Source organism: Nothoprocta perdicaria, unplaced genomic scaffold (assembly GCF_003342845.1).
Source record: "Nothoprocta perdicaria isolate Ctin4 unplaced genomic scaffold, notPer1 scaffold_388, whole genome shotgun sequence".
Taxonomy (NCBI): domain Eukaryota; kingdom Metazoa; phylum Chordata; class Aves; order Tinamiformes; family Tinamidae; genus Nothoprocta; species Nothoprocta perdicaria.
The window spans coordinates 434,415-445,908 of NW_020455630.1; the positions used below are offsets into that span (position 1 = coordinate 434,415).

Below are 11,494 nucleotides of genomic sequence, written 5' to 3' on the forward strand. Positions count from 1 at the left end.
TGCTCTCAAATCCTGACCCATACATTCTCAGCTAGCCCCTCACTTGTCCCCAGGCAGAGCTCCATGCAGTCTTGATCCTTCCAGATAAAGGGTTAGTCACCTTACTTGTCATTGCAGTCCGTCCTTCCTAAAGAGCTTGTACACATTCATCATAACAATTATGTGAGCTATCCCTSTATGGCCATGATGATCACACAGGCCTGCAGTTGCATACACAGCTCTAATTCCTCCTGTTTGCTCCTTGATGGTTCACAGGCATTTCACGTGCATCCACATCCAGTCATGTTGAGTTTCCAGATAAATTTGAGAACTTGCCCAAAAYGCTGTCTTCACAGAACTTCCTTATTCCTTATCCTGGAGTGGGCTACCTTCTATCCTATTTTATTGCAAGGTCTGTCTTGCCCTCATCATCCTGATTGCCATCCTTGTTGACTTCTTCTGTACTTGTTTGTAAGGCATCTCCTCCCTTCCCTGCTGTTCCTAGTTTAAAGCTGTCCTTAACAGATTGCCCAGTTGATTGGTAAAGATGCTTTTGTCCCACCTTAACAGATGGATCCTATTTCTTCCTTGTAGTCCTCAATCCCCAAAGAGGCTCCCCTGGTCATAAAAGCCAAGGCCCTCGTGTTAATACCAGTTGTGCAACAAGGTATAGGCCTGCAGGATATGCTACCTGTTCACCAAACTTCTCCYCTTCATTGTCAGAATCAAGCAAAAAGCCACGCAGGGCTCTGTATCTTTGACTTTAATTCTTAGCCTCATGTAGTCATGCTTGAGGTGCTCCAGGTCACCTTTGGCCATAGAGTGAAAGGGAAGCAAGGGATAGTAGGGATGGCTGGTCAATCCCTAGTAGCTTCTCTGTGACACTCTGCAACAGCAAAGCTCACGGAACATCAGGTAGTGTCAGCAGATGAACAGATTTGAAGTGAGGTTTGTCCTCAAACTATCAAGCAACAAGTCAGGTCTTTTTTTTTCCCTTTAATATAGTATATTCTCAGGCAAGCATTGAAACCAAGAGTAGATAATAGCATCATTATTCTTACTAACTAACCAAACATCCAAACATCTAAAATGGCAAGAAATAAAGAGGGGAAAAAAAAAAAGAAAAAAAGTCAAAAAAACAATGCTGAATAAAGAGGTCTGTATATTATAAATGATTGTTAGCTGAACAGTGTCAGCAGAGTGACCATTTCCAAAAAGACTGATTTTCTCTGGTATAAGAAGAGAGAACATATACAAGACAAATCAACATCTATGTCTTAAATGGAGCATAGCTATTTTTGTTTTGTTTTGTTTTCAGTATTCTGTTTTGCTAAGGATATAAGAAACTGGAGAGATTCTGAAGAGGACAAGATAAAATTTATAAATATGCCCCAAGAACTGTGTTTGGTTAGCACAAAAGAGATGGCTGAAGGCTGATATCCTGAGTCTTCCTGAGAGTAAAAGGAAAAGACTACAATGAATAAACCTAGTTTTAAACAAGAGAAGTTTGGGTTAGATATAATGAAAAAGATAACCATTGCCAGGCTAGTTAAGCTCTAAGAATATTGTGTATATATTTTCCAACAGTGGAAGTGGGTGGTTCAGCTATACTTATTCTGCAGCAAACTACAGAGATAAATGAGATGAATTTGAAATGTCTATTTCTACCTGAATTTTTCACACACGCACACAAAAAATTCCTTTCCTTTATAAGTTTTTTTTTTTTTCACAAGGATAGAGGAGATATCTACACAGTTCCCAATATTTTTTTCCCTAGTCCTTTATACTGAAGGGGCATCCAATTCTTAGCTCATCACAGAAGATAAAAAGAAAAGCAGTACCTACCAGGTCATTAACTACAGCAGAAGTATGAAGAAGGAAGCTTTTCTTGGTTACATCCTCATCCTTTCTAATTATGTGCTGAAAATGTGGTTGACTCTGTATAAAGATGCAAAAGCAGTTCTTGCTCTGGGGAGATCTGCCCAAGAGCTGCAGAATGAAGATCCCTCAGGATTAGCTTCTATGTGCTTAAAAGGGCTGATAGCTTTTCACTATAGACCTATGAATCATGTTCTGAACTGGGACAGAGATAAATAGGAAGTAAGCTATTTCAGGTGAATGAGGACTTGAAAAAAATCTATGCAACGTACTGCTTTTGGCAGGCAGAAGAACAGTAATATAAAAGGAAGTGCTGAGTGGAATGGTTATCATCATGCTAATTAAGGATAGAAAAGCTCTGTCTCTGCTATCACAGGATAAGTTGATCACTCTATTTAAAATATGAAACCTCATGGTACATCTGGCAGTTAATGAAGTTCCATTTTTATTCAGAGCTGCTCAGAAAAAAATATTTCCTGAGCAAATGGTTCATCCTCACTGGCTAACAGAAAATCAGTTTTAGTCATAAACTTAAAAAAAAAAAGGTATGAAAACAAAGAATAATCATACTAACAATTATTTTTTAATTCATATTACAAGATAAAAGATCACTATAAATGTCAAAATAATATCTCCCATATCGTGAAGAGCATAGAGTGGGAAATTTTAAGTCTTACTAAGGGTACTGTTTTACCATCTAACTGAAAGAAAATTACAGAGGAAATAAATGCAAGATGTAAAATATATCAAAAAGTCATGTTAAAATTCAACTATTTTAAAGGTAAGAAAATAGAGAGAAATAGAGAGAAAAAAAAAAGGAGAAATAGTTAAAACTATCTGGAATATTTTTGCCCTCTATTTTCTTACCTTTACCTTTCTTCCTATAAAGAAGCAAAAGACATTGCTGTGATGTGAAGGCCAATTTTTTGTTTAAAAATTTTATATACCACACAGTGCTTTTCGTGCTGAAGACTTCTGAATCTATCTAAAAGCGTAGTGTATATAAAGCAATACTAGTTTTTTAACTGTCTTGTGATGTTTATTATATTCAAGCTATATCTACACTGTAAATTTGAATAACATGTTTTAAGAATGCTGAGTTAACCTTAGCAGATCAATTTTGTATCACAAAGCTCTTAAAAGGTTAATATACTTTGTTTCTTGGAATTTTTGTCAATGTTCAATCATCTCTCCTTGTATTAATCTAAAAATAGTCAATATTCTAATTATATATGTGGAATGCTAAATACACATGAATTGTTTTACATTTCAAGTCAATGGTATCTGTAGGACAAACCTATGCAGAATGGCTGGTGAGAATGTGAAAACCACATGGAGCAGTTTGGAGCCTGATGCACCAATCATTATTCCTCAAGGCAGAATGAATCATACGATTGTGTTGGTGTAGGAGGCATTGGTCTTCAACCGGAGAGTTGATAGTGCAAAAAGTATTGTGCTGAACTCCAACTGATTAAGAAATATCTCATACTTAATAAGAGCAGCAAAAACGGCAAGATTATTATTATGAGGAACAACAGTATGGAGCTATAACCAAGTAGCAGTGTTTGTTTATTTCTCTTCAACAAATACATTTGATATGAAAGTGCAGTAGGAAAAAAACTTTAAGAAGTCGCTATATAAGAAATCTGAATTAAACTCATTAAGTATTGCCCTTGAAGGATATTATAAATGAAAGCTAGCAAGCACTCATATTTTGGTRGGAAAGGCACAGGCCATAAAGACCTGCCAAATTTGTCGAAATCTTAAGTCCCAATATAGAAAAATTATCGAAAGTCACAGTTTTGAAACAAATAATAGTTCATTTATGTCATTTTAACATTTTGTATTTATATATCTAGATAACAGTGTTCCGTGAAGTCMATTATACCTGAAAAATAACAGAAAATAGCAAGAACCTACAATAAACATCCATGATGGCAGCAGGACAAGATCTGCTTTTCTGTTAATAGGTGATGAAAGAGAAAGAAATACAGCATTTTGCCAATACGTCCTTAGATCCTTTGGAAAGAAGAACCACATCACAGTGTTCATTCTAAAGTGCTAGAAATCAAAATTTTCCCCTTATACATTTCTTTCTTTAGGTTTGTGCTTCAAAATATTATGTTGCCTTTTTTTATAGTTTGGGACATAACTGACAAGACTTTTTTTTTTTCTCACAGCCAAGTACTGTGTTGCTTTGAGTGGCCACCTGAGACTACAGTTAAAAATGCACTGCAAAGTTCACCTCCCCAGCTAACCAGGCACGCCGTTTCTTCAACGTTCTTTTATCTAAAAGTACAATTACAACAACCTGCACCTTCAAATGCTTTCCCTTCTGGGCAACAAGTGTAGGAATGAACATCTTTTTGATGTTCAAAGGTTCCTGAATGACATTTCCTACCCTAATGCTTACTCCATTAGTAGTGACTTTACTTCAGAAATACATCTGAAGCACTGCAAATAATGAATTCCAGATTGTCCCTAAATGCTTCCTTAAGACAAGTGGGAAAATACAACTACTAACCATTCCTAGAAAATCATTAAAATATCTTATCCAAAAATATAAAAGGAGTTTTCTCTGTAGGTAAGGGTTCTGTTTATTTAGCGAATGTAGTATTTGTGCCTCAGAAATGGAGGAAGATTAAGGGAAAAAAGAACATGAGCAATTCTGGAAACTGTTGGATGAATGCACACTCCAATAGAAAAAAGCAGTAGATAAACACAGCTGGCAAACACCTTCCTGTGGGATAACTAGAATATTCTGTATATTCCTGGGAAATGATAGAAGAACATACTCAATTTCTTTGCAATTATGTTTCAGAATTTCAGTACTGAACCCACTTGTAAAAATATCCTGTAGCTAAATGTGTGAAATTTTCAATAAAATTATTACTTTTCTGCCTATGTCTCAATAACTGCCAATAAAGAAAGCATGGATAATATTGTGCGGTCTGGGAGATTTCTTTCTCATGTTTCATAGATTTCTCAAGAAAACATAAAAATTTAAAACAATAAGAACAAAACCTTTTTATTGTAGCTCTTGACACAGCCCTAGGACTAAACTGAGATCACATCTAGTAAAAAAAGTCAGTCAATACAATAACTATGTCAAAAAAATTAATGTAAGTAAGTGATGCTTTATCACCACTTCTAGTGTCCTTCATCTGCCAAAAATGCAAAAATAATAGCACACCAAAAAGAGATCTCGATGGTGACAGCTGCAATATCCTCTTTCTCCTGGGATCCTCGAACTCTATGACCACACAATTGGTCATTGACAAGATTAATATTAATGTTTTCAAATTAAAAAAAAAAAATCCCTGATTAAAAATGAATGCAATTCTCCCACACAGACCACAGTGGGGTGACCCAGCGTTCTGTGGCCAAGAGCAGTGCTCTCCAGTATTATTTTGCAGCTCTCCAACAGTGGCAGTCTCTGGGGATCTTTTATTCACTTAATAACATGCTTAGTCACATACAAAAGACTGTAAGAATAGAGGACTCTCTGTTATAAAAGCACCTTCACCTAAGAGAAAGATATTGGAGTGTAATTGAAATAATAATAAAAAGGTATGCTTATTTCTTTTAAATATTCTACTTTGTCTTTTTCCATGGTTTCTTTAAAACCCTTTTGAAGTGCTTAATATTGTACAGCATCAGGGTCTCTGAATTAGCACTTCTGAATTACTAAGTCCATTGGCATTAATTTATTAGACACTACTTGTCATATTTACTYGTTAAGCGTTAACACTTGATGCTTTCTATTACATAGATGAAAAAGTTCCTGAATCAGAATCATATCAATTTTACTCACTTTATATACACTTAGCTGAAGGTATTCAAATTTACACAAAGCAAGTGGGCAAAGAGGATTAGTCCCATGACCTCTGTTGATTACCAGTAGTGATGTTCTTTGAACTTTTTGAGTGCAGATGCATTCATTAATTTGCAAACCAGCAAGAGCCAACCCTACACACTTCATCCAAATTTATGTAATTGCCAGCAGATGTGACTGCCATATGAGATGCATATCACCTTACACTTTAATTTAGGTAATGATCACTGTTATGACTGATAGTCTCATGGTATCCATGCAAATTCTGAAAGTCAGTCAGATATTCTCAGTCTGTTTTTTGTTGCTGGATTTCACTGAGGTCTGTGCTGCAAATTTGATTTGTACCTGCCTGCCTTCATTAGGGCAAAAACTTCTGTAAGTCTCATAATTACTGATCCCAGCTTTGCAGATAACTCCTGAAACAACTCAATGTACAGGACACGCTAGATAATTTATAAACCAGCCTTTGAACTGATTTAATCAATTCTGATTAACAAAAAAACATGTAAGGCTAGCAATCTATCATTTGTACTAGTTTACTGGAGCAAGCTTAAATGTTTTAAGTGTCCACAAAAACAGTTGTATCAATTTAAAGGCAGTGCTGTTCAGGGACCTCCAATGCTCTATCTTCTTCTGACTATTTATTTCCTTATCCAAAAAAAACAAGGAGAGTTTAGACAGGGTAGAAGTGCGTTTGTCACAGAAGTAGGGAGTTAATCGGGAAAGTTTGATGCCTGAAAACACACAATTTTAAAACTCTATGCCACCCAGAGCACACATGGAAACTTTAAAAACCAAATCTAAGGAAATGGTAAATAATATCTCTTTGAAGTAGAACATCTGCAGTTCAAAGACTATTTTTCACCATACCACCACTGCAACAGAGCAGTAACGACTGTGGATTCATCACCTAAGCTTGCTTATAAGTGTGAGTCTGTAAAGCATTAAGCATTTTGGAATTCCTTAAAAATATAGATTTGCATCTCTTAAAAGTTTCTTGATCAGCGGTTGCAAATAGAAGAAGCTGATTTTGCAGTCAGTTGTTTGTTTATCTGGGACTGTGTAGATCCTTTTGGGGTCTGGGTTTTGGCGGCTAGCTGCTAATGCTTTTGGAAAAGTAATGTGTATTAAGAAACAATACACATTTAATATCTTAATTGAAAAAAATGGAATTCAAAAATTATGTTGTTCAGATTTCTGTACACTAGAGAATATGAAATCCTTAAAAATCACTTCATTTTCCAGGAGCTCAAGTTCTAAATAGTGGATATTAGTGGATATATACAGAACTATATGTCCCAGCATTTGACCAGTACTTGGCTCTTGGTGCCAAATACAAAATCTTTAAAATTAAACATCAGTGTCCTAATTGTACAGATGGAAAGATAAAGAAGAAAAATTACATATCCATTGATGACAGCAAGCTGAAATACTGCTTGCATGGAAGTGAATTTAAGTTTACTGTTGATTTAATCAAGACAAGATTACATCCAGGGAGTTTAAAATATTTGATAGTGATGAATGCATCAGTAAAATTAGATAAAGACTGCCTGATGTTGCGCTAGTATAACCATTGCATTAATAAATATCTTCGCTAAGCTCTGTTTTTAATAACATATTTAATTTGARTTACAGAATGAAGTTGTAATGTTTTATCTTCGCTGGTAATAAACTTTATTCTCTTGAGAGCAGTGGGTATAATGATCATGCTTATATACAATATAGAGATGATGAACAAGATAGTTCCTACACTCAAAAATTGCAATTATTTAAATGAAGAAGAAAAGGATTAATTTCTATATACCTTCTATGGCATAGTTAAAGAGATATTGAAATACTGGAGATTTGTTATTTTAGATTTGTGTTTTAAATGCTCCAACAAAGAGAAAAGCCCTATATACTGAAAATATTGAATCACACAGTATCATTCAAAAATACTTCTGATAACAGATCCACTTTGTGTTTGGTTTACACTGTGCTATCTTGCCGAAGGGACCCTTCGGCAGCTTGGCAGTCTATGTCAGAGCTCCTCAACTGCCTGTCAGTCCATTTATTTCACAATGATAATACAACTGTATGCATCAGAAATGTATTTTTGGTTGCAAGACCTGGAAATCTAGATTGCTATTTGCCAAGAAGAATAGACAAAATATTACTGAGCTCTGGCAGTGTTGAAACTTTCTTGATGTTAGGTTGATTTTCTATTAAAAAAAAAAGACCTTAAAAGTTAAATGCTGTAGTGATGTGCAAACTCATTTTCTTGGTCATGGCAGCACTGTTCATAACAGTTTGTTTCTGAATGTATTGTCTAGGTTTAATTGGAAATGATGCAAGGAGAAAGTTTTTCAGTGGGATATCCTTCTCCACTTACTCTTCTTACTTCTTACCTTCCCTCTTTCAAATTTTAGAAACTGAATTTCTTATGCTTTCAAATTTCTTATGCTTACAAAAAAAAAAAAAAAAAAAAGAAAAAGAAAGTCTATTTTCACTCTGCAGGATGAAGAAAGGTCTGGAGCTTTTCTGCATTCAGCATATTGAACCAGTCAATTGCTAATCAAAACCAGTTAACTTTTGAAGACTATTCAATCATATAACGTAAATATCTCTTAAGGACTTAGTGATTATAACTACCTCCCACCAGGGTAGCCTAGTCTTTTGCACAAGTCAATTGGCCAAAGGCAAGAAAAAATACTAGAAGTAGTCTGGTAATTACAGAGGTACTGGGAAGAAAACAAAACAATGGCAGCTGCACCAAAAGTACAAGGCAATAATGGAATCTTTTGTTGTTGTTGTTTGGTGGGGGTTTTTTTTGTTTTTCTTTTTTTTTTTTTGCTTCTTCTCCTTTCAATTGTTTAATAGTGCACTTTACAGAAAAGGTCTTTTCCTTCCTTTAAAATTCCCTAACTGCCTTTTGATGCTATATCAATCCTCAATGGTCATGCTGTTGCAGAAAAAAACGAGAAAATTTATGGGAAAAGCAAGCCTAGTTTGGACCTTAAGAATGAGCTGGGAATATCCTCCCTATTGACTGTAATGAAAAAATATGATACCCTCAAGGGTAGATACAAGCTTTATCCATTCTCTGTGGAGATCCTGAAACAGGTTGAAATGCTACAAGAAGCTTGTTCCAACAGAAATATCACTGACCATCCGTACACGGAGATTTCCTTGTATCACCCTGCTGCTGTGGTGGATGTCTGATTCCTCCAGTTCACTGCCTTACTTGCTAATTCTCTTAAAATGACCTTCTATCAGAGTACTATAATTCTTCTCTGTCATGCTAATACTTACCTCCAAATTATTACATTTCCATATGCTATATAACTGAAAAGAAAAATTACATTGTCAAATTCTCCCTAAACTAGCATACATTTCTGTTTTACCTTTACCATAAACTTGTAGAAGAATGAAAGTTTGACTTACCTGGCTGAACAATTTTTATTACCTTTTCCCAGGTTCCATCTGGGAAAGTTTGGATGGAGCAACAGTAAACACCAACATCTTTCAAAGTGCTCTTGATGAAGTATAAGGAGCTGTCTTCACTGGAATCATTTTGAAAATGAATTCTCCCTTTGTAATTATCAGTAATATATATGCCATAAACTGGATGCAAGACAGCTATATATTCTTTATGAGTTAGATTATTTTTCATCCAGGATGTCTGGATTATTGTGGCTTTCTTTGGATATACACAGTCCAGTTTCATCTTCTCTGTAAGCTTTACAGTTGAATCCACAAGCTTTCCTTCCACATTGGCTAAAACATATACATAAAATTAGTCTCAGAATTCATGTAATTAAACTTTGAAATAATAGCAAAATTCAGAAATAACTTTGGAAATCTGAAAAGTCTGAGGAAAAGGTGCACTAAAAGAACATGTTGTCATTTTTGTCATACTTTTAAATTCTGACCATATGATCGAACACATAAAATCTACTTAAACCATACAGTAAACCCTTGTGAATTGCAATAGTATCTTTCATGATGTAAGAAAAAAAAAAAAAAAAAAAAAAGAAAAGAAAGTACGTTAGTTGGAGTAAGGCCAAGTATAAGGTAGGAAGAATAAATCTTACATCTATAAAGCTGAAGAGCAACAATAAGGAAAGTTACATGTTCCATCTCCATGAATGCTGGACTCGATTGTTGTGTGATATGATTTTACTCAGTCTCTGTGCAGCATGAGCTGTGCTCACCGGAAGTTTTCATGCTTTTGAAGCATGAAAGACATCGTGTATTTTTACTTTCACATTCTGTAAACATGAAATTTGAGATCTTGGTGCAGCTGCATCAAAGGCACTAACTGCCAATCAAAATCTACTTGATAGAAAAATTTCCATTATCAAAGTAACTCTAGGAATATGTATGAATATCATAACAACTTTGGTTTGGGATTTTGGTTTTCTCAGCACAAGCAAATAAAATCCTTCCATATCATGTATACAAAAATGAATAGAATTTCTCCATACTTCTGCAATTGCAATTCAGTGTTTATATCTTATTCATGGAGCACAAGATTTGGAAAAGAAGATGAGATAGTTATCTATCGGTCCAGGGAGGTTGTGGACTCTCCTTCTCTGGAGGTCTTCCAAACCCACCTGGATGCCGCTCTGTGCCATGTGCTCTGGGTGTCCCTGCTGGAGCAGGGGAGTTGGTCTAGATGATCCCTAGAGGTCCCTTCCAACATTAACCATCTGTAATTCTGTGATTATGTGATGTCTGTTATATATCTGCTAGAAATTATAATTTTATGACTAGTTATAAAAAGTAAAATCTTAAATTTAGAGTTTTTATAGGGTATGAAATAATATTTTAGGATCGTAATTATGCAACTTGTTTAAGAGTTCTCAAGTATTTGTGACCCATGTTGAAGTTTGTCAGCATAAAATACATTCTCACAATTCTGTGATTTTTTTTTCTCAGAACTGGGCATAGTTTTTTGCACTTCAGTGGCTATAAGAGCTGAAAAAATGTAGTGATTTGAAATTGATTTGAAATCAAAATTAAGCTTGAATCAATATGGTAAAATTATGAAATAAATGAACAGATGTATTTATTACGATTTTGTCAAAATAAAATTGTAAAGGTTACTTGCTTGATCTTTTTAGCTCATATTTTTGTACTGTTTTTATTTATAAAAAGCTTCACTTGAGATTCATCTTAAGTCATTTATTTTTCTTCTTCTGGATGGTCTATCTTAAGAATGAAGGAGACCTGGGAATCAGTGTGAGAAGGCAGTMAAATTTGAGGGTTTTTTTATTTGTCATGTTTTTTTAAGGGTAATTTCCTTTTTTTTTTTTCCTCCCTCTCTCTCTCTGAAAGGTGTAGACTCATTAAGTAAAGGCAGTTGTTCTAGAGCAAACTATTCTCCCTCAAAATAGGAAATACTTAAGGTTTTTTTTTTTTGAGGGGACAAAGCTCTAGTCTTTGATTCAATAGGTAGGCTAGAGATCTCCTTAGAAACAGAAAAATAGGGTTAGTTAGTTAGGGTTAGAAATCTTTTCTGAGAAAATTGAACTCCATCTTCCAAATGATGCATGCTTAACCAAAATGACTCATAAAATTTTCCAATGACTGTGTCTTCACAGTCTTACCACTTGTATATTGTTTCCATTTCAATTACTTCAATATACTGAGCATTTCCTTAAATTCTGGAACTTCACAGCAGTGGAAACTTTGGGGACTAACAAAAACTTACAACTCAGCCTACTTCATTTAATCAACTTCATATTTTCTAAGAATAGGCCCTACTAATAATTCAGCAATTGAAGTTTTCCTAGGCCAGACTGAAATCTGGGTTTTCAA

At 34.8% G+C, this 11,494-nt stretch overlaps 1 protein-coding gene across 1 annotated transcript in view; it reads right to left on the reverse strand.

Annotated features, from left to right (window-relative positions):
• Positions 1 to 9,452, reverse strand: part of CD226 (CD226 molecule) — a gene marked incomplete at its 5' end in the record, with an annotated part of 28,433 nt that extends 18,981 nt beyond the window's left edge. Inside the window, one exon of the mRNA XM_026044839.1 lies at positions 9,116 to 9,452. Within this exon, the coding sequence (XP_025900624.1) occupies positions 9,116 to 9,452 (337 nt within the window). The remainder of the gene's footprint in view (positions 1 to 9,115) is intronic.
• Positions 9,453 to 11,494: the final 2,042 nt, after the last annotated feature.